The 23,985-nt window shown below is 42.9% G+C and overlaps 1 protein-coding gene across 3 annotated transcripts in view; it reads right to left on the bottom strand.

The window, feature by feature from the left end:
- The window catches only part of CHD6 (chromodomain helicase DNA binding protein 6), a 205,630-nt gene that overhangs the window by 54,031 nt on the left and 127,614 nt on the right, over nt 1-23,985 (bottom strand). For all 3 annotated transcript variants that reach the window (XM_078444070.2, XM_078444069.2, XM_078444068.2), the window contains 4 exons: nt 18,180-18,375; nt 4,029-4,193; nt 2,541-2,720; nt 1,367-1,477 (listed from right to left, as the gene is read on the bottom strand). In XM_078444070.2, coding sequence (XP_078300196.1) covers nt 1,367-1,477; nt 2,541-2,720; nt 4,029-4,193; nt 18,180-18,375 — 652 coding nt within the window. The remainder of the gene's footprint in view (nt 1-1,366; nt 1,478-2,540; nt 2,721-4,028; nt 4,194-18,179; nt 18,376-23,985) is intronic.

Consider the following 23,985-nt stretch of genomic DNA (forward strand, 5'->3'; position numbering starts at 1 on the left):
GCTCCTTACCCCTTCACCCCCACACCTCTTCCTAAAGCTTGGCTAAGCTCTGTGTAGCCCAGATACATTGGGGCATCACTCCTGCTTCAGTCACCTTGCTTTCCGCCTTCCATGCTCCAGCTGCTTCTAAATGTCTCTACGACAAGAGCTTTTTCCTCTCATCCCTCACCCGCCATCCTGTGCACAGAGTAACTTCTGGATTGTCACCTTATAAAACAGGTTTTACTAAATAGGTTACTCAAGGGACTTCAGACTCTTCCTACTAAAGAAAACAGGTTGGACTGAGAAAGCTCTGGGGATGGGACAGAAGAGTTAAGGCTGGGTGTGAGTTACTACATCAGCTAGATAGGAGCAGGGACTGTCTCCTGAGCTTGTGGGTTCATGAGAGTTCAACATTCACCCAAGAAGACCAGTAGAAAGTGATGTGCGGGCACTCTGGAGTGAGGTGACAGGGCCAGAGATGGAGGGAAGGGAGATGAACATTTCAGGGGTGCCTCCCAACAGGTGAGGCAGGTGTATTCACAAACCTTATCTCCCAACTCCGCAAAGGGGCATCACCACCTCTTTTTGTCACATGTCTTGCTCACTTGTCTCAGTGGGGTCAACTGCCTTGCCCAGAAGAGGCATGCAGTCAGGGGCAGACTGACATCGGACTCCGGTTTCATTCCACAGCTATTCTCTTTCTCATGTTCAGAAGTTAGAAAATTCAAGGTACAGAGAGAATGGAGGAGAGACCAACAAACCCCTTCATCCTGCTTAGTCCCCCCTGGAGTATCTGTCAGAGGTAAAGTTTCTTTCACAGGAAGTGTTGAGGCAGAGGTAAAATAGTCCCTTGCCAAGATGGGATGCTGGCCTGGGTCTGAGGGCTGAACTTGACCTGTGTGGCCAGTTCCAGTTCTAATTGCCTTTGTCACATTTCCCAGGTGCCCAACAGACTGTAGGTCCCAAGAGGTCATTTTAAAATTGTAACAGTGAGGGGTGCCTGGGTGGCTCAGTCGGTTGAGTGTCCAACTTCAGCTCAGGTCATGATCTCGCAGTTTGTGAGTTTGAGCCCCACATTGGGCTCTGGGCTGACAGCTCAGAGCCTGGAGCCTGCTTCGGATTCTGTGTCTCTCCCTCTCTCTGCCCCTCCCATGCTCATGCTGTTTCTCTGTCTCTCAATAACAAATAAACCTTAAAAAAAAAAATTGTGACAGTGAACATTTATCAAGCTCTATGTGTCAAGCATGCTTTAAGTGTGTTACATATAGGATCTCACTTAAGAACTAAGGCTCAGGAGTGAATAATGATGAGCCATGTGGGAATTTATGGTCCTACAAGCCACAGCAAAATGTGGCAATGGAAGAGAACATTCTCAGTACTGTACCTTTTCATTCTTTGCTTCGGTGTCCAACTCAGCTATTTTAGCCCATTTCTGCCAAAAGTTTGGGTCATCTAAGGAAATATCTGTCCTGTTTCCTGAAGCCACAAAGCTAGCCTGTGAAGATAACAGAAGTCAATAAACTGCTCTTGAACACAGTACAAGCTGATAATACCACCTGCATTATTTCAAATTTACCAGAATCCCAAGTATGTTCTCCAATTGCATTTGAAGCCAAAACCCCTAAAAGAGCCTCCCAAATGAATGTGAAAATCTCAAGGCTGTTCTTTTTTTATTTTAAAGATTGGGTAAGGATATTATAATTTCCACCTCCAGGGTCATTTTTTGGAACTTAAACTTGGAAGCAGGAAGAATGCCCTGGAACACAATGGCAATGTGTTACTTGGTGTCTAGCTCCCTGCAAAAGGGTTGCTTTGTAAGACTTCCCTAGATGCAATTTTTCTTTCAGTTCACCACTTTCCAAATGTCTGCTATGGGAAACGCACCGGGGTTGGGCAGTATGAGGTATACTGAGATGACCAGGCACTTGTAAAGCACAAAATGTCCTACTGAGGAAGTCCTACATAAGCCACCAAACAGGAGACTCAAACAGGTCACAAAGCTCCCAGAGCCCACGGCCGGAGACACCTGAAAGTGATTTGGTAAGTGGCCTCATCAGTCAAATTTGAAATCCAGTGAGGTGAAGAGCAGGGGAAAGAAGCACCTAGAGTAGCAGCTGGGAATCTAGACTAACATCTTTTCTCATGGAATGAGCAAAAACCATTGCTTCAGTTTGAGGAATGGAGGGTTCAGCGGAATTTCAGTGCGTGGACAGTGATCACGGGGTGCTCTAAAAGGAAATCCAGAAGACCATTCAAAGGTTTTGGAGCAGTCTTTGCAAACAGTGAACAGTGCAGACTGTAAACTGAAGTGTCTGTCCTGTCTGCTGGAGATCAGCTCCCACTGGTCAGGAGTGGGGTTTTCTTTCTATAGCTTCTGACTCATTACTCAGAAACCCTCTAAAGAGTCTGTATTTTCTGTCTCACATAAAACCCACGTGTAGACAGATAATCTCAACAGTTTGCATACTGAAAAAACAAAGCCTGGCTGGTGAAGGTCAAAGAATAGTGTTTTCTTTTTGCTCCCATTCCGACACGGACTCTGGAGAAAGGTGCCATACCTTGGCAAAAGTAGATCCTTTCCCTTCAGACTGGATGGTGATGGTGTGGGTTCTCCTCTGCAGAATCTGGTCTATGTCTTCTTCACAGAATTTGGAGCCTTCATCTTCCTCGTCCATCAGCGCTCCATAAGCCCCTTTCCGGAGCAAGTCCTCTACTTCCATTTTTGAGAGCTGTTGTACCTGGACAGGTCACCAAAGGCCACTCACAATGTGGAAAATGCACAGGAGAAAAACAGCCTAAAATCTGGCCTTCATGATCCACTTCCTCCACTAACTGCACATGTCAGAAGACTAAAGATACGGGCCACAAGTTTTAGAAAATTAAAGCCCAGATAAAGATACTCAAGAAAACTATGGGGAGGGCAGACAGATAATCCTCTATAGGGAGCTCTGGAATCAAAGCCAGCACATGACCCAATGGCCCTAACATTCCTCAGGACATTGATTATTATCACATGTCACAAGCTATTGAAATTATGCACCACTGAAGAAGGTATGTTTAATGCTTTAGTTTGAGTCTGTATCTTTAAAAACCTCCAGATGTACTAAACAAGCTACAGAATGATGATTTATTCATTATTAAATAAATACATGAGTATTGGAAATGATGTCATTTCTCAACTAAAGAAAGGGTGCTGTGCCAAGTGTGATCTTCTCAATTGCTTGTTGAAAACAGGAAATGGGAGTTCAAAACACCCTTTCCTGGTTCTAATTAAGAATCTGGTTCTCTCTCTACCAATCACAAGAGGGAGTTCCAGGACTCCCAGCACTGGTGAGCTGAAGTATTATACTTAGCAACACATGCATAGCTAAGAGGATACAGAACATCTGGACTGAAGACAACTCATTGGAAGGTTTTAATTCTCAACCTTTGATGCCCTGAGTCCAGAGATTAAGGAGATACTCTGTTTTGTTGGCCTATAACTTAATACAATTTAAGAATCTTAGCTGCATTTTTTATCCCTGTGTAGGGGGGAAAAGATTTTATTAACTGCCATATTGCAAGCTGCTAACTTATTCATTTTTTTTTTCACTGACCATCATGCATTGAATATCTTTAATAAGCCAAGTACTGTTAGGGGCCATGGGTGATATCACAGATAAAATAGGTTTCATTATACCCTCAGGAAGCTCAAAGTCTGGAGTATGAGATAAGACATGGTGACAATAGATATTCAGAGTGTTAAGCGTTAAGATCTACGGACTTCTAATGGGCACTGTTAAAAATTCTGCTTACCGAAACGTTACTGCATGCTGGGCAATCCTACCACACCACTGCGCCTACAGATTTCCTTTATCCATCTGTAAAACCAGAGACCTGACCCTGAATTATCCTCTGCTGTGGGGAATGACTCAACAAAGATGTGCAACCGGATTTAATTTAGTGAAAGTGAATCTTAAAACAGCTGTAAGAAGGGAGACCCCAGAGGGGCCCGGGCTGTGTGGCGAGTGTCCTGGGGGGCTCTGAGCAGGTCCCGTCATACTCACCCCATTGGTGCTGCCCTTTCGGTTTATGTCCTGAAGAACAGCCTTGTCCAGGCCCAGCTTTAGGCTGGCTTTGTCAAACATTTCCCGCTCATAGGAGTTCCGAGTAATGAGACGATACACCTTCACGGCTTTGCTCTGGCCTATCCGGTGACATCGGGCCTGAGCCTGGGAAGGAAGGAAGGTCATACATATCCCGTCACCAGATATAATGGCAACAGCCCAAGGAACAGGGAAATGCTTAAATGCCATGTGGCGTGAGTGGCCAGCTCTCACAGTTATGAGTCACGGGACCAATTTTGGAAGAAAATTCACCCAGATGTCGGCTGCCCCTCCAAACTCACTCATTTCTTCACGCATTATTTATTGAGTGACTACCACAAGCTGGGATAAAGTGATGAGAAGGACATGACTTCCTACACTCCCCAGCTTGCGGGCTGAGTGCAGCTACTCATTCCCAGGATGCTGTCCTGCTTTCTGGGAAAATGCCTCAGAGCTGGCAACACCAGTTTTTTTAACTTTTTCATCTTACTAGAAAGAAATTTTCACACAAAGACCAAAGTAGAGAAAAAGCAGAATGACCTCTTATGGATGATCCATTTTTTTTTTTCCAATCTCTACTATGCTCCCACCCTCCAAGACTATTATGAAGCAAATCCTAGGCATCCTATGGTTTCATACTTATGTATTTCAAAAAAAATTTTTTTTACATTTATTTATTTTTGAGAGACAGAGAGAGACAGAATGCGAGCAGGGGAGGGGCAGAGCGAGAGAGGGAGACACAGAATCCGAAGCAGGCTCCAGGCTCTAAGCAAGCTGTCAGTACAGAGCCCGATGCGGGGCTCAAACCCACGAACCATGAGATCATGACCTAAGCCAAAGTTAGACGCTTAACTGACTGAGCCACCCAGGCGCTCCCATACTTACGTATTTCAATATATAATTCTTTTTTTTAATCAGTGCTGATTTGTTTTAAGTTTATTTTGTTTTTAGTATTTAAGTTTGTTTATTATTTATTTAAGTTTATTTATTATTTTGAGAGATAGATAGATGGATAGAGATAGAGAGATGGACAGAGAGCGAGCAGGGGAGGGGCAGAGAGAGAGAGGGGGAAAGAGAGAGAATCCCAAGCAGGCTCCACACTGTCAGTGCAGAGCCTGACGTGGGGCTTGAGCTCACAAACTGCGAGATCACGACCTGTGTGGAAATCAAGAGTCGGACGCTTAACTGACTGAACCACCCAGACACCCCTCAATATATAATTCTAAAGATAAGGACTCTTGTAAAATAATGCTGTTGCCACACCTCAAAACATGAACATTGGTACTAACAATCTCACCAACGTCCCAATTTCCCTGCTTATCTCATGTGTATTAATAAGTATGCTTATTTGGATCAGGATGCAAATAGGGCCCATACGTTGTACTGGACTGATAGAGCTCAAGTCTCATTCTGTAGATATCCCTTGCCTTTGACCTCTCCTTTTTCAAATGCAGGTTTTTTTGTTGGAGAGACCAGGTGTCTGTCCTCTAGCTTCTCAGGGCTCACATGTTGCCACCTGTATTCTGGCTGTGGTGTTAAACAAGTTCCTCTGGTCCCTGCATCTCCTCTAAACTGGGAACTGTATCTTGAGACTTGATCAGGGTAAGATTTGATTTTTGGCAAGTGTATTTCTTAATGGTGTTTGCATTTCCATCAAGAGGCACATGATGTCTGATTGTCTTTCTTTTGAGTGATAAACACTGCCTAAATCCACTACTTCATTAGAGGTTACAATCCCCTCATCAATTTTTTGGTTACCTTGATGTTCAGTTCCTGGAGGAAAGACAAGCTAAATGCTTCTTTCTCTTTATTTAATCAGTTTCTAAAATAATACCCTCCAAAAGTGACCAATGAAGATTTTTATTTTTCAAGGAACACAATTAAGTTATGCATTTAAATATACGTGTTATGTTTTATCGCACTGGTGTTGTTCATTTATTTTCCTGTGGGAAACTTCAAGATGGCTCCTGACTTCTTTTGATGTGATCCAGTCAAATACAGAAAGGAGAAAGAATAAACTCTGGTATTAAAATGGATTTGGAGATGTCACTATGAGCACATGGTCAGAGCAGTGCGTGTGTACATATACATATATACACATAAAGAAATAGACACAGATATGTCTGTATTTATGTTTGCTTTCTGGTATGACATGTTTCACGCTCCTACTGTATATTTCCCGCTCAGACCTGGATTCAGCTACTTTTTTCCCTGGAAGTCCTCGTTTTTTTCAGTGGGAAAGAGTCTGGATGTTGCAAGGGGTGCTCACTGCCATCAAGTAGGTCATTGTTTCTCGACCTATTCAGTGGGCAAAAACAGAAGTGTTTGGGTGTGTATAGTGTATACAATTATGTGCATATGAGATCAACTTAATTCAAATTTATAACTATGGGACTTTAACTTCACCAACCACACATCTGTATCTCTTTTTTAACCATGTCAAAAAGCTCAATTCTCAACCACACGAATATCATTATTCATTTGATTTATCCCACAATGTATATAAGAGTCTCAGAAAAACTGTACCATCAGGAACTCCCGAAAACATAATTACTGAGAACAATGCAAGATTTTTGTTTTCCTCCTCTCAGGGCTATATCCCACTAAGTATGTACGCTCCACTTACAATGTTTTAAGTACTACCAGCAGGTAGGTTTCTTTTTCTTTCCCAGTGGTAGGGTCAGCAATTCTGAAACTACTTTCTGTGTAATACAGGATTGAGGAAATGGGTAAATATAACAGGGGTCAAGGCTTTCATTGTTGAAGAAGGATGTTACAAATATGGAAAGAAAAAAAAGTAGAAGAGCCGTATGGTGGTGTTTCTATGGAAATAGGTACGGACATGTGTGTGTTTACACGTTATTACACATGTGTATATATACACGTACATATGAATGTATGTTATGTACCTGTGTATTTATATTCTGTGTGTATGTACTCTAGCTATAGCCACTGAATGGGCCTAGAAGCAATGGCATCACAGTAGCAAAGACCATAACTCCCAGATCTTGGTTTCTAAATATATTCTCCATCAAGACAAAACCAATGCATGTAAGAGAAATCATTAATTCCAGGACTGGGGGCAGAAAAAACACCGGATGAGTCCCAAACATATTACTATGCCAGAAAATAATGAAGTACTCAAAGAATGATGGAGACACACCAAAATAACACTTCCAACTTGAAGAAGTTTACCACTGGCTAGGCTCAGAACGGTCTGAATATCAAAATAAATATAGTAGTGAAATATAACCCACCAGATAATAATAATAATAATAATAATAATAATAATAATAATAATAAAAGAATCAATGAGTACATAATGATATAACTAAATGGGAGAAAAAGGAAAACTCTATTATAGTAGAATAACTAACAGACATAGAGTAACAAAGTTTAAAAAATCACCACTTTGCAACCAGTCAGCACTGACTGATATGGGCAAAAATAATCAACGGATACTAAAACCAGTGGGTTAAACTTTGATGAGGAGCAGGAAATTTATATAGTCTCAAAGTATCTTTCCAAAGTTGCTTATTAATTTCAAAGGGGAAAATGCCCACTTTTTAGTGTAGACATCTGGTAAATACCACTTAAGTAAGATATCCAAGTACATATTATCAGACAAACAGACATCACGTTCCTCCTGATGTGATATATTGAGAAGGACACATCATTTTGGTGTTATTAGTAAGATTGAATCCTACCCTGAGGAAATACAAACACAAACTGAGGGATAATCTATAAAACAACTGGCCTGTATTCCTTAGAAATAACTAGGTCGTATTGTTCTGTATTCCCGGAAAAGGGAACTCTTTCGGATTCAAGGAGGCTAAAGAGATATGGCCAATAAGGTGACAGGTGCTCCTTTACTGGATGGATCTCAGAGTGGGGGGGAAACAGTGGCTATAATGGATGCTGAAATAAATAATAAATTTGAATATGGACTCTGGATTGAAGACAGTTTTTGTATTTCCCAATCCTGAGAACTAAGCTGTGGTTATATAAGAGGATGTCCCTGCACTTAAGAAATACATACCGAAGTACTGCGGGGGCAACTCACTCTCAAATGATTCAGACAAACAATGGCATGTGTGTATATGTGTTTAAGTCCATGTATGTACTCAGAGAGGTCAAGGAGCTAGAAGGCAAAGTGATAGGGTAAATGGGGAAAATGTAAAGGGTTGGTGAATCTGGATAAAGAATATACTGGAATTATAAACAAATTATATCAAAGTGAAAATGTCAAAAATATTAAATACAAACATTTGAAATGTCTCTCTTGGGGTTATGCTGTCCACTTGATAAACAGCTAGATTTCAACTGTTTCATTTTGCTTCTAAATTTTGGGGATTGATTTTTCCCCCCACATTAATTTAACCATAATGAAGGGGGTGGGAAAGAAGAAAACCAAACCAAGTAACTTTGGAAAATGATATTTTGATTATATACTGTAAGACTAATGACAACCCCCCCCACACTATAGCCCAATATTATATATTGGTAAATTTATTTATGTTACATAGAATATGATTAGTAATTCTCCTACTTTATGTACAGACTAGGACTGAACAAATGAGTAAAAAAATATACTGTGTTATCATGAGACTGAAATTTCTCAAAGCCAGAGAAAGGATTTACAAGTGAAGAAGAGAGCAAGGATGGAGTGAATCAGCAGCAACTCACGAAGGGTGAACAGAGATGGGCAAGTACAGCCGTGTGGTGTGAGTGCTTCTGTCAGTACACATACACGTATTTCCTAGCTCTGTCTGCTCACAGAATCTAGAAGCGCTAACACTCTAGCAGCAATGGGCACTCCTAGTAGCCAGATCTTGGTTGTTAAATGCCATTCTTGAATAAAAGGAAGCAGGGATCCTTGGAGAAACTGTCAATCCCATGGCTGTGGCAGGAAAAATGCAACATGAACCTGAACATCATGCGGTGCCAGAAAGGAAGGAAGTGCTCAAAACCTGACAGGTGCACATCAAAAGGACACAGGAGCCAACCTAAAGGACCTCCTAATGACCAAGTCTGAACAATAAAATAAATAATAAGAGTAATAGATTATAACCCATAAAATGAGTTCATACGGATATAAATAAATAAATGGGGAGAAGAGACAGCTGTTCTTTATAGAATTCCAATTAATAAGTGTATAAGAAATGACTGAAAGAGAAAATTGCCATTAGCCAAACCCCATGGTAATAATTACTGAAGGCAAGAACCATTGATGGATGCTAAAATTAATAGGTGAAAGTAATGGTGAGAATCAGGTATGGTCTCAAAATACCTCTTCCCAAGATACTGATTAAATTTAAAAGTAAAAACAGTTATTTTACAGTGAAGAAACCTGGCAGATACCACTCAACCAAGTAATCAAGGTTATCATCGCAAGCAATAAGATGTATTAACATCATGTACCCCCTGAAATGATGCACGGAGGAGGACGTAACATCACTTCTATGATATTCTTGCCAAAAATATATAACCTCAAATCTAATCATGAGAAAACACCAGGCGGACACAAACTGAGAGACAGTTTGTCAGGACCCTTCAAAATTGTCAAGGTCATGAACGATAAGGACAAGACAGGTGCTGCCACAGACTGAAGGAAGCTAAGGAGTCAGAATTTCTAAAGGAAATATGAGAATGTGCATTAGATCCTGGACAAGAAAAAGAACATTGGGAGGAAACTGAAGGAACATGAATAAGGTCCACAGATTTCTGTGTCATTGTTAATGCCCTTGTGTCAATAATTAGACTATAGCTTGCATAAAATGCTAACACTAAGGGAAGCTGGGAGAAGGGTCCTAGAACCCCGTACTATTCTGCAACTTTTTTAAAGTTTAAAATGATTCCAGAATAGTTTTTAAAAATTTAATTTTGTTTTATGGTGTTATAAAATACTGAAGGTGGTTCCAAAGGCAAATATACAAAAAGGCATGTTTGGAAAAAGTAGCTTCTTTTCCTGTCTCTTGCATCTTATCCTGTCCCCTTACTCCCCCTACAGCTAAACCATTTAATAAAGTTTTTTGTTTTATCTTTCAGCTGGGAGGCCGGGGAGAAAGACACACACACACACACACACACACACACACACACACACACACACACAGCTTTTTTAGATAATAGCATAGCATACATACTTTTTTCCACCTTATCTTATTTTTTTTTTTCACACACCATATACTCCAGAGATGACCCCCTAGCAATATATGGAGATAATCATTCTTTTATCAAAGTTTTATCCACTATGGTTTAGTCAGTCAGTCTTCTATTGCTGAACAACTAAGTTGTTGAGCCTTTGGCTATTATAATTAGTTGCCCCATCTCCTTTCAGTATCTTTAGTGGCAGTAAATCTATGAGAAGAATTGATGGATAGTTGGTAAACAAAGGAAGTGATCAAGGTAACTAATATGGTTTATGGAACCTATAAAGCACTAATAATAGGTGGCTACAAGTAGTGACACTGATTTTCTTTCTCTGGATCATCTGACATCGTAGGCAAATTACAAGAAGGAGTTTAAAAAATGTTCTGAGCAAAGGTCCAATACAGGATCAGTGCAGACGCTGCTAATTACCTTCTTGTTATCCACATGCCCCTTCTTCCTTGCTCCCAGAACCCTGATGCTTGTAGAGGGCAGCAGTGTGTTCACCTGAAACCATCTGCAGCCTCCCAGGGATGATAAAGTAATACAGCCTGGACAACGAGGTGCAGCAGAAGTCTATCGGGGACATCTGGAAAAGTCCTGCCCTCCTGACAGAAGCACCACACCTTCCTTCCTGATCTTTCCTGTCTGGTCCGAAGTATCCATCTTGGAACAAAGAGGTTGTAACTCACACTCCCTGAGGATGGTGGAGCAGGAAAACAGAAGGAATCTGGGACTTGGATGACACTGTGAAGCCACCTTGCCCCGGACTGCCATCTCCAGACTTCTCATTAACTAAGAAAAACAAACCTGTTCTGGGGAGTGGGGGGGAGTCACTGTCACAAGCAGCTAAATGACACCAGGAGGTAACACGTGCTCTCTCGAAATGCCTTACCTGAAAGATAACAAGGGTGACTCCTATCACATTTAAGAGACTCATCATTTTACAGCTAAATCTCACGGACAGGCCTTACTTATTTCCCTGATCAGAACTCACACACAAAACACTGTGGTAAAGAGAGGAACGCTTGTGGGGTGCCTGGGTGGCTCAGTCGGTTAAGCGGCCGACTTCGGCTCAGGTCATGATCTCACGGTCCGTGAGTTCGAGCCCCGCGTCAGGCTCTGTGCTGACTGCTCAGAGCCTGGAGCCTGTTTCGGATTCTGTGTCTCCCTCTCTCTCTGACCCTCCCCCGTTCATGCTTGCTCTCTCTCTGTCTCAAAAATAAATAAACGTTTAAAAAAAAAAAAAAAAAAGAGAGGAACGCTTGCAACAAGGGCAGCAACTGAAATGAAGTCCAAACAAGATCCTCAGCAAAGCTGAGTAAATGCAGAACTTCTAGAGCAGGCCACAGGGGCGGGAGGCAGTGGTGCTACCCACACTCACAGGAAAATCAGAGTTCTCACGCTCTCCCAAGGCACGACGTGCAAGCTCAGGGTTTGTTCTTCACTGATTAATACATTTGAGTCGAACACGGCCAGGCCTACAAGAAACAACTAGTGATGTTCAGAAAATGAAAAACAACCAACGAGGCACAGATCCCAGGGACTGCAATGGCAAGAAGGGGGAGCCGCTTAGTTGAACAAACAGTGACAGATTTCAAATTGATACCAGCCCCTGACTCACTATTGTCAGTTTCAAGTCCAGAACTTGGCAAACCTTGTCCTACATTTTTACAACCACACAAAAATTAAATAGCTGGTACAAAGATCCAAGCACAACGCTGACTCCTCTCTTGACCATAACTACTTTTTCAAATCATTTGCTACATTTTAAAAGCACATTTTCTTTAATACTTTAAAATGCTACTTGGTCCTTAATGAAAATCCACATTTCAGAGAAGTTAAACACAATTGCCTATAGTCCCACCTGAACCTAACCACGTCTAGCACAGTGGTATAGCTTCCTAGCCCACCTTCTCTGCCCAAGTATTTTATTTCGGGTCCAGCAATTTTACATTTCTTCTGGCACTCTAAAAGTGCGTATCCACAGGCCAACTACTTGTGCAGAAGAGGACTCAGGGGCTCTCCCTGCAGTAGGAATCAGAATACATTAGATGGTGCCCTCCCCTAACTATCTCCTTTGCAAGCCTGCTTTGGAATTGGAAGTTTCTGGATCCAGATTTATTCCTTGGGGAAAGGTATTATCCCCTCTTAAAATGTAAACATTTTGGGGGAATAGCACAGATACCTGCTCACTCCATTTCTACTATGTGACTCAATTTATCACCCAAACCAAAGTCCTGGGCACTGTAGTCTCCCCAGGGCCTGGCCTGCTGTCTAGGGCTCAATAAATGTGCCAATAAGTCAGTCAAGAGCTGGCTGACTACTGGAAGCAGACAGAAGTTGGTAGCATAACAAAAGGGTGCTTTGTGGCAGCCAAAAAAGAAGTGGGGAGTGAAAAGGAGAGGCCACTGGAAGGAGAGATAGGAGCGTACTCAAAAACCTGACTCACTTTATTTGGGGTTGACGCTGTAGTCAGTGCCCATTCCATCTGCCTCAGGGGTGCCACCTATGCTCATTCTCACCTTTTTTTGTTCCCTTGGTCTGTAACATTCTTCTGATCTCATATTTGAGATACTGCCTTGTAGTCAGGTCTCTCTGCTCGTATGTCACCCTCTTAAAGAAGCCTTCCTAGATCACTCTCTAAGTCAGGACACCAACCTCCACCATTCTTTTATTTTTTATTTTTTTAACTGTAGAGAGCCTGAGAGAGAGTGAGAGCAGGGGAGAAGGGCAGAGCCAGGGAGAGAAGAGAATCCACGCTCAGCATGGAGCCTGATGTGGGGCTTGATCCCTCGACCCTGGGATCGTGACCTGAGCCAAAATCAAGAGGCGGATGCTCAACTGACTGAGCCACCCAGGTACCCTGCAACCCTTGCCATCCTCTTAGTCTGTTTTACTTCTTTGTAACAAGTATGCGATCCGTTACTACCTCATTTATTTTTCCTTGTCATCCCACAAAAATGGAAGTTCCATGAGAGCACTAACCATTGGTATTGCTCACTGCTGTGCCTCTAGTCCTTTGAACAATGCCTGGCAGGTCCCAGTGCTCAGCAAATACTGAACGAATGGACTACACAATGGAACATTCACAAATTCCCAACTTTCTTCCAGCAAAGAAAAGTAAAGCCAGTGGAATCTAGCTCTCTGAGGTCAGGGCTGGATTCCCTCTCCCTTCCCAGATTTTGTGGACAGACAGCTGCTGCATTCCCCTGTGGCAATGCCCTCTGCCAGTGGCCCTGTTCCCATGCTTTCTGAATCCTCCTTTTAGGGACCTTATCAACAGGACAGACAAGGAACCTTATGGACCCACCACAGTTACCCAGTCCAACCCACAGGAACTCTGGCCTTAAAGAGCAGGAAGCTCCCAGAGGAGAAGGAGTGTCACAGAGCAATGAGAAAGCAAGGTGCTCATGGTCTCGGTGAGGGGATGCGTGGTACTCTGGTACCCTGCTACTCCCATAGGCCTGTCTCTGACCTCTGAGCTGGTAGCACTGCTGGCTTCCTGCAGGGGAGACAAGAAACCTGCTTTTCACTGCTCTCCGTCATCCTCAAGCTACTGTCAACACCCTTTGCCATTTCTTAGTTTTGGTGCTCCAGGAAACCTGACGCACCAGGACTGGGTCACAGCTGTGCCTCCCAAACAAAGGTGACAAAGAGTGAATCTATGCTCCTGATTTTCTTATACACATGGACACCAACATAGACATATTCAAGGTGAGAGAGAACAGGTAGCATTTACCTGAGACCTCCAGGTAAGGTCTGCTTATTAAAGGGACCTCAAGTTGATTCACCTTGGAGACTGCTGCAGTCCTTTGGTGGTCACTTTATTCTCTTGTTATCCCTGAGCAGTGCCTGGTTCCTACCCTAGATCCTAATGAACTTTACTTGTCTGGAAGGTTTGGGAGGGAAGTGCTCCCAGAGTAGATACTATAGGAAGAGTCCTAGTTCCCTCTCCTCGTACTTCCACAGGGAATGTCTGCTCCCAGGCAGGAACATGAGAGTCTGTCTCTCTACCCTCCTTGTCCTCTCCCTATCCTGAATGGAGGAGACCTGACTGATCAGTGAAACGTAAGATCCAGTCCGAGCTCCTGTGGACTCACCCCTTCCCCTCGTCTCTTCTGTCACTGGTGGTCCTGAGTGGGCAGACTCTGCTCTGCAGATGACTGCCAGTGGTTCTCTGTGGTGAGGGTGTACGAGCGCAGGAGTCTGAGGGAGCCCCATTCTGGCTACAGGTCAAGCTGTATCATCTAATCCACCTTCACAGTCTATTAAGCTCATCTTTTGATCCTCCACTGTATTACTGTGTCTATTTCTTCACTGGTTCAGATTTAGGCATGGAAGACAGATAGAACTTACTGGACTCCTCAGGTTCTAACAAGACCAAAGGAAATAGCATGTGACACTTGATGTCATTTGTTTTATGAAGACCTAGATTAAAAAAAAAAAAATCTCTAGCAATTCCTAAGCCTAATTCTATCCCCATAGCACAGAAAACCCCAGCAACATGGTCAAAAGAGAAGGCTGAACGAATGAATGTTTGAGAATAATGAAGCCTGTACCAGAAATGGTAACACTGCTCTCTGACTTTCAGCTGACTTCTCAGAGAAAGAAACTATGTTCTCTAGCTGTGGAAGCTGGTTGTCTGCAGACCCTTCTCAGGGCCTCAGGCCTACTTAGCTGAGCCCAGCCTCCCCTACTCAGGTTGGCTTCACTTCCAGCGCTCTGAGAGGGTCTGCCTTGGATCAGTCAAGAAACAGCGTCCCAACATTGGCACTGCTTCTCCATGCTGGCTTGCCTGGGGATAACCACGGACTGCACCAAATCTTTCCAGGCTGTTTGAGTCCAGAGTGAACACTCACACTTTCTATCATCTGAACTTGGACCTCTGGAGCTATGCTGAAATCCCACTAGGGTAGGGCGTGAGACCCTATTCATAATGAGATTCTCCCATCTGTGGCCCTGACATTGATATCAGGCAGAATACATCTCAGTCTACACACAGATAGGTGTTCTATGCCAAGGCCATCTCCCAAGAGAAATACAATCAGCATCTATCAGATCAGGAATTGTAGTTCTTCAATAACCGTGAAGAATTACAGATGACTGAAAGCTTTCACGCATTTAACCAAAAATATTAGATTATATACACATGTGTGAATGATTGTGTGTAAGTTAACATGACGTAACTAGCAAGGATAGTACTGGGGAGCAGTCCGGTTAAGTTTTCTACTGTTAGGGTTAGGAACACAGCTCACTGATGTTCACAGCTGCATTCACCTGTAGTTCTGGGATGGTCTCAGGGTCCCAGTGTCCAGACTCTCTCCCTGACATCGTACTTACGGCCTGTGCTATGAGGGCACATGGCAGGGAGAGGGTGGAAGGTGAGCATGCACCGTTCTGTGGGCAGCCTCCAGGCCCCGTGCTCCTTCCCGCGCCAAGCAAGCACACCACCTCCATCTCTGCAGGTGACTCGGAACTAGACCTTCCTTTCTCTGTCCCATCTTCCTCACAGCCCCCCAACTCCACTCCCCACTAACATGGATCCCACCTCCCTGCCCTAACATTACTCTTCCCAATCCTTTAATTTCTACCCCAGTCTGGCTGACATTTCAAAAATAAAGGACTGGTCCCTCTAAGTTACAAAACTTTTACATGAAAATAACAATGACAACAATAGAGCAGAGAGCAGTAGATGTAGAAGGCACAGTGGCCAGTCTGGAGCCCACGGGTTGAGGACTTCTAACTAACTGGGACCTGCAGCTCCCACTGTCACTGAGGCCCTCACTCATTTACCTTCTGCCACATTCCTGGCTCTTGTCCCCTCGCTGCATAGCCTGCAGTGCTGGTGGTCTTTGTTCCTTCACTGAGGCGGAGTGTTAGAGGAAGTTCAGAGACTGACTCCACTGGAAGTCTCACACAGACCAATTTCCATGTGACTTCGCTGCTATTCCTTTGTTCATCTCTTGCCAGTTCCCCAGCAGTGGACATTAAAAACAGGTTTTCCAAAGCTTCTCCCTTTTTCCCAGACCCTAATTCTGGACAGCCCCATGTACCCCCTCCGGCTGCTACACATACAAATCAATCACCTCAAATGACTTCACCTTCTATACCAGGCTTGACCATTCTCGTTTCTGCCCTTTCCTATCTCTTGGCATTGGCACCTATCTGCAACTGGTAATGTCTAGGATTTCACCTAGATCAAGCATGGTGATCCCCAAATCTCTGCCTTGACCATGACTTGCCTCCAAATGCCAGCCTTATGTTTCCAATTTCCCTCCTGGAAATTCCTCCAGGCATATCCAGCTACCATGGCCTCAAATTGGCCAGGTACCGAGCCTCATAGTCAGATGAGCACTGCAAAGGAGCACAGAACTGGACTTAGGAGATCACCTGTATCGGGGTCAGCAAACTTCTATAATAGTGAATATCTGAGATGTTGCGGGCTATGGTCTCCATTCCGATACTCTGTCACTGTAACATGACAGCACCAGAGATCATATGTATACGGATGGGTGTGGCTGTATTCCAATAAAACTACTTGAAACTGGCTAGCCAATGGGCAACAGTTCTGCACCACCTAATCTATATCACTACCTAATTAAGTTCTTGCTAGTTACCTAATCAAATACTAACTTTTGTTTATTTTTATGTTAGTGCTGAGTATAGCATTCCTTTAAAAATTGGTTATTCGTTATATCTAGCAACTCACCTTTGACCCAAATACCCCTTCACCAGTAGAAAGGCCTGATGGGGAACTAGTCATGTCCACTGATTTTCTTTGAAGTTGGATGTTGAAACAGTGCCACACAATTTGGTTTACAAATGAGTCCCCCCCCCCCCCCCCCCCCCGTGGGTTTCAGCCAATTGTCACCAATTTAATAATTTAAACTGCCATCTAGTAGACTGCTTTCTTCAAACAAAATTTTATTTGGAAACTCATTAAATGAAAAGGCAAAGCCAAATGACTGTGAAGTGGTGGGTAAAATGCCCCCAGCTGAGCTCCTTTCCCAGCGTGTGTTCCCTTGCAGCATCCCCTAAGGCACCTCTTCTGTTTTGTGGCACAGCAGCCTCCAACCTTCTTTTATCAATCACCTGTATCATGAGAAAGGTTCTGAGCCACCCACCACCCTCCCCACTCGCCATATTGGCATTAGCAAATATCCCAGCATTCAATATATACTTAGGGCAGAGTTGATCATTAATGAAAATGGGAGGTAAATCTAGAAATGGTATTCTTGACAAGTTAGAATCCTTTTAGCAGACATACTGTCCTATCTGGCCAGCATGCTACTGTTTTTACTTTGAAGCAGGGTGGATAAAGAACTCTGATCCAGAGAACTGTTAGCTCTTTTTCTTGTTTATGCTTTTTTAAAAAAAAACTGTATTAACTCCAATCTTTACAAGAATCTTTTAAAGCCACCAATTATCTAGTCTGGTTAAAACTAACAAACATGTCTGCAAATTCACTCAACTGGGCACACAGAATCTCTAATATGCAGATTAGGTAGACAGCAAGTGAACTAGGGAGGGTGCCTGTCACCCTGGCCACACAACGGAACCTGGGGTTAGGTGTCTCCTTTACTATCTAGGACAGAAGACCATCTAACAAACCAACCAATGAAAATGCCTGAATCAATCTACATGTCAAAAATTAGAGGATTAGTCAAGCTTAATATTTTTCTTTATGTCTGATAATAAATAGCTCTATTCTTTATCTGGAGGTTACCATTGTGAAAAACCATTTGGTTTAAAGCAAAAAGAACCACTCTCTGATTAGTGGGAAAGGGTGACATTTACTTTTCGTTGAGTTTCACCCCCTGGCCGAGGCCCTAAAAGCCTGCGGTCCAGCTGATACCCTAGCATGGAGCATGGCAGACACTCTCTAGCAAGCCAGGCCCTATCGTGATGTTCTTAGATGCAGGGGCAGCTAAGGCAAACAGCAATCATCCTAATGGTTACCTGCAAGTCATTTTGTGGGTTCCAGTCTGAATCAAATATGATGCAGGTATCAGCAGCCGTGAGATTGATCCCCAGGCCTCCCGCTCTGGTGCACAGAAGAAAGACAAAGCGGTCTGAGTCTGGCTTACAGAACCGGTCGATGGCTGCCTGGCGCAGGTTTCCCCGTACTCGCCCATCAATTCGCTCATAGGTGTATCTGAGGGGACCCAAACGAACGAAAGCCCAGGTGTTAATCATGACTTCAATGGAGAGCAGCAAACAACGCAGGAAGCTGTTGACCCATGGCCTTAATCCCTCGCTTCTACATTGGGACTAAACTAGAGCAGTCCACAAGGAGTCCCACCCCCCACCCCCAGCCCACATATTCAGCAGGGCAGACACCTAAAACCGCATTGTGAAACGTACCCCCCACCAAAACAAGCCAACAAAAACCAAACCAAACCAAACCAAAAGTGTCAACCACAAACTAAGGGACTAGAAGAATTGTGAACATAAAATATCAGTCCCCACAGCCTGAGCAACTTATTCTCTGGTATTTCCCAGTTTTTACTTGCACTGAATCTAATCCTAGAACCAGGAAAAGCAAACAAAAGCCTCAAACACCTACTTTTAGTAGTGCTCTTAAGGAATCAAAGTTCAAATCAGTGTGTAGCTGCTACAGGGTAAAGTGAAAATGGGAAGCAGACTGTACTGACAGACAGTCCTTGTGCGTCTGGGCTGGTCATTTCCAGTCTGTCACTTCTCCCAGGCAGTACACTGCCACGCAGATAAACCACAGGGAAGGTTTCTGAGCTGTGTTGGGGGTTGGGGGACAAAAACTGAGGACTTCTTTGAGGAAAATAAAACGAGGAAGCAAAGCTAACAATCATTAAGAAAGCACATACCTGTGTGGAAAACAAGGGCGAAAAGCACGGTGGAGGAGAGGGCAAAAGGAAGGAGAATAAAAATAAAACTGCTATGGGAGTGCATTACTACCTGTCCATCCAATAAACATACACAGAAGGGATCTTTATGATGGAATCATGTGATTAATACAGAGCTAAAATACGGTAGCAAGGTGGACAGCTGCTGAGCACCTAATTCTTTTCTTATTTACCCTGAGCAGGAAATGGTTTATAAAGTATAACTAAAAGGAACCTCGTAAGGAAAGGATCAAGTCACCCTGGACTCAACAACAGCCAAGAACACGAATCCTGACAGAAACCTTATCAGTAGCCCAGAACTTGGGAAATCGGATCCCTAAAACCTCAGATAAATAAGTGGTAAGGGAATAAGGATAGATAGACACTTCAGGGTCTTTGTGTGGTTCTAGAAAATGGAGTTTGGCTATATAATCCTGACTTCCTTGAAGAAAAGGAAAATCCATGTAAAGAAACCACCCAAGGAAACAATATGTAGAGAAACCGGACCAACTCAGACTCATAAGGACAAATATAAAGCAAAGAACCAAGTGAAAAGGGGGTCTTCCTTTTACAAAGCTACAGTGCATCAACACCTGGAATTATAGGTGTGGATTTTTTCCTTTTTCTTCCTTTTTAATGTAATAAACGTAAGAATAATATGTGGGACTACAGAAGCAAATAAAACAGGAGGTGATGACTTCTATAAGGGCAGACTAGGAAGAGCTGTGTCAAGATAAAAGTGAAGGCTGTATGCCTAAATTCTATAAAACCACAAGGCAGCTAGATATAATGGTCATTCTCATTAATAGCAGCCACAGCAGTAGTATTAGTAGCAAGCTCTTAAGCATCAAGCTACGTGCCAGCCAGCCAGGCACCGTGATACACACTCGATCTGCACCATCACTTTATAACACCTCATGATAATCCTAAGGGATGTTTTTCTTATCATCCCTATTTTAGACTCTAGGAAACTTCCAAAACGAAAACAATAAAACCCCATACAAGCAAACTAATTTGCTCAGTCACTGAGCAGGTGAGTGGCTTGAACTGAGATCCACTGGACTCAAAGTCCACATTCTTTAAAAAAAACTTTTTTTAATGTTTATTATTTATTTTTTGAGAGAGAGAGAGAGAGAGAGAGAGAGAAAGAGTGTGAGCAGAGGAGGGGCATACAGCGAAGGAGACACAGAATCCGAAACAGGCTCCAGGCTCCGAGCTGTTAGCACAAAGCCCAACATGGGGCTCGAACTCATGAAACATGAGATCATGACCGGAGCCAAAGTTGGATGCTTAACCAACTAAGCCACCCAGGCGCCCCTCAAAGTCCATATTCTTAACCAGTTTGCTGTATGGCCTTCATATTGTACCCTACATTTCAATGCAGGAGAATGGAAAGACTGCCCTAAAAACTTAAAAGAGACAAAAATAAAAGAATTTAAAGAAAAATTTTAAAGGGGCACCTGGGTATCTCAATCGGTTAAGCATCTGACTCTTGGTTTCGGCTCAGGCATGGTCTCTTGGTTTCGTGGATTCGAGCCCCACATTGGGCTCTGTGCTGATGGTGCAGAGCCTGCTTGGAATTCTCTCTCTCCCTTTCTCTCTCTGCCCCTCCCCCACTCACATGGTCTCTCTCTCAAAAATAAACTCAAAACATTTTTTTTAAAAACTTAAAAGAGAAAATTAAAGATAAATAAGAGACACCAGTAAATTTAGGAAGGTGATAACTCTAGTGGAAGGTGGAAGAAGACACTATAGGTACCAACATGGTTTTGATAAACCAGTACACTGAGAACCTGCACTGAGTACTCAGAAATTTGGGCATGTGGGTGATATGACAGAAGTACAGGATTTGGAGCCAGAGGACAAGGTTGAGATTCAATTAAATGAGAGATGCCACCACCCCCACCAGCATATATGTGAGCAATTAATGCTGCAGGCACAGAGGATTCGTGTTCTTTGACAAGACACCTCTAGCCATCAGAGAGAAGTTAGAAGCCCATAGATCGAGGGAGGCAGGGAATTAGCACAGCGTTAAAGAGGAGGAAAAATCAATCGTGATGCTACAGTGATGCTACAGCTCAACCGTCAGCCAGGGAAAAAATTCCCATAAAACTATACTGTTTTGCCAGCTATGATATAAGAACAGTTTCAGAAATTGTGCAGGATGACTGGAACATTAATTCTCATTTCCATTACTTGTTCAGTTTCGAGGAAGTGCTTTCAAAGAACACAAAACTAAAAACCCATCCCATTATTTGAGCTCTTTTAAACTGTTCCTCACTCCCCTCACTCCTGAGCCAGATCCCTTGGCTATGCCCTCACCCCTGTATGAGAATATGGCATGAAATTAAACGGGACCAAAACCAAACTGACAGCTGGAGAGGCAACAAGGCTCAAGAACAAAGAACATCTTGAAGGCTAGCAAGTCTGAATGAAGAAATCAGACATCAAAAAAATTTTCACACAAAACATCAGTGCAGCAATTAACCCTCTGAGTCAACTATATTTTGAACAAAATCCTTAGGAGTTTATGTGGCTCATCAAACTGTAATTCTCAGTCACTGTCAAATTTCAACAAGAAGCAGGTGGCAGTCTAGAAAACCTGTGTGCTTTGTTTTGGGAAGGGGGGGGGTAGTGACATGTTTTTTGGCACAACAGGAAATGCTGACCTCAGAAGGCCTGAAGGAAAATGAAAAACTTTCTCATCTCTCAGTAATAACCAGAATCCCACTCACAATAGCCATACACATACAGAATACTTAGGATTAGGCTCAGAGAAAGAAATATGTAGGACTTGGCAACATGACTCTAGGTGCCATGTTGGTTTGTTCACCATGTCCCTAACACCTCCAGAGGTTCTAGCACAAGGCAGGCATGTCATAAATATTTAGTGAACCAACAGTGTATATGGAATACCTGAATACGTGCAGTAAATAGCAGATTCTTCAGTTTTGCAAAGATGTCAATCCTGTCCTACTAAATGTATAAAAGCCAATCAAAATCCCAACCAATGGATATATGTATACATAAACACAAATGTGCACGTGTGTGTACCCACATACATATATACTTTTTCTGTAGTCAGAGACTGTAGTCAGAGATAGATTAAAAAAGAATAATTCTGAAGTTTATCTGCAATAATACATGAGCAAAGGAATAGAAATAATGATCAAAAGAATACAAAGGTTAGACACACACCCAGCATAAATAGTATTTCAGTATATTTTATGGACAGTGTTTTATATGAATGGAGGAATTATTGAATAAAAAATGAGACACATTTGGGAATAAATTAGACATTCATTATATGCCATTTACCAAAATTACAGAAAGACTGAAGACTGAAATGTAAAAAAAAAGAAAAGAAAAAGAAAAAAAACAAAGAAATCTAGGGAAAGATTCTCAGATGAGAAATAATTCAATACTGAATGTCCAAAGGGATCGTGCATTGGTGGCACCAGGTAACCCTGAAAATGGGGATGCAAAGAGTCTAAAACAGAGGAACTGGCTGAGTGTTTGTGAAAGTATCAGCCTACAGATCACCCACCCCAACCTTGAAGAGGGCAAAATAGAAGACCTTTAGCCCTCTCTCCCCAGGAGACACCAAGCACCATTAGAGGTACTATACTGAAAAAAGGGAAGAGCGAGAGACTGAGAACTCCCTATTTCTCGCCACCCGTTCCTCACAACTGGCTCCCATTACAATCAAGCTCCCATCCTCTAGGCAGAAGACAGGAAGAGAAACACCCCCAAAATACAGACACTGGAGGTTCCCCAATGAGATGATCCAGTTAGATGGATAGTGTTCATATATGGAGAGTAAAACCCACAGTCAACAGCCTGGCCCACATACCCAGAGCTTCTAACCAGCCCACCATCTGCCAGCTAAGACCAGACATGAAAGGAAAGCCTCTGATCTGAAACACAGAGCCTCTGCTTCTGGTATGGAGGCAGAAGTTCCTAACACACCAGCCCTCCAGCAAATGACAACCACAAAATGAACAAAATACAAAAAAACAAAACAAAACAAAAATTTTTAAAGTGGAAGATAAAATATAAACTTTCCAGAACTGAAGGAACACAGATTTCAAATGAGAAAGACCTGTTCGGTATCCAGGTCAACAGATCCCATACAAAGGACAGTTCGCTGTGCAATTCCACAGATCTGGGACAAAGAGGATAAATCAATGCTTCCGAATAGAAATACATGTCACATACACAGACCAGGAAGCACAAGGGCTCTGAACTTCTAAGCAGCAACCGTGGAAGCTAGAAGACAGTGGACTAAAACCTTAAAATTCTGTGGGGAAAGGATTTCTAACCTCCAATCCTAAACCCAAACTGTTACTCAAGGAGAGCAGACTGCGAACATTCCAGACAGTCTCCACATGCATTTATCATTCACCCTTCCTCAGAAGCTCCCCAAAGCCATACACGAGATTCACCAAGGAGGTTTTATTCCAGAGGGAAGGAAAGGAACTTGTCAGTGTGATGAAGGAAGGGAGAGCCCAGGTGGCAACGTGTACCAGGTGGGAAGAGCACTTGGCCAGAGCATGCAGGACGAGCAGCCCCACCAGAAGCGGCTCTGAGCCCAGGAAGCGGACAGGCTTGAACGTAACAAGAGGAGATTTAGACAACCAGGGTCAATTCTGGAGCTGAAATTATAATAAGGAAATAGAAAAACAGGCAATAAAATGAAAGGAGAATTTTTAGCTTCATGAAAAATAAAAACTGTGAGAGAAAAAAATGTAAACAGCATACTATAGGTCAGAGCTATCACTCAGCATTTGTGTAAGTCGTGTGGTGGTTATGAGGGGCAATGAGAAAAGATAAATGCTCATCTTCCATAGTGGGAACAGGTAACACCTAAAACTAAACATCATCAAGATATTACAACTACTAAC

This window comes from Panthera onca, chromosome A3 (genome assembly GCF_046562875.1).
Source record: "Panthera onca isolate mPanOnc1 chromosome A3, mPanOnc1 haplotype 2, whole genome shotgun sequence".
In the NCBI taxonomy this organism is placed as follows: domain Eukaryota; kingdom Metazoa; phylum Chordata; class Mammalia; order Carnivora; family Felidae; genus Panthera; species Panthera onca.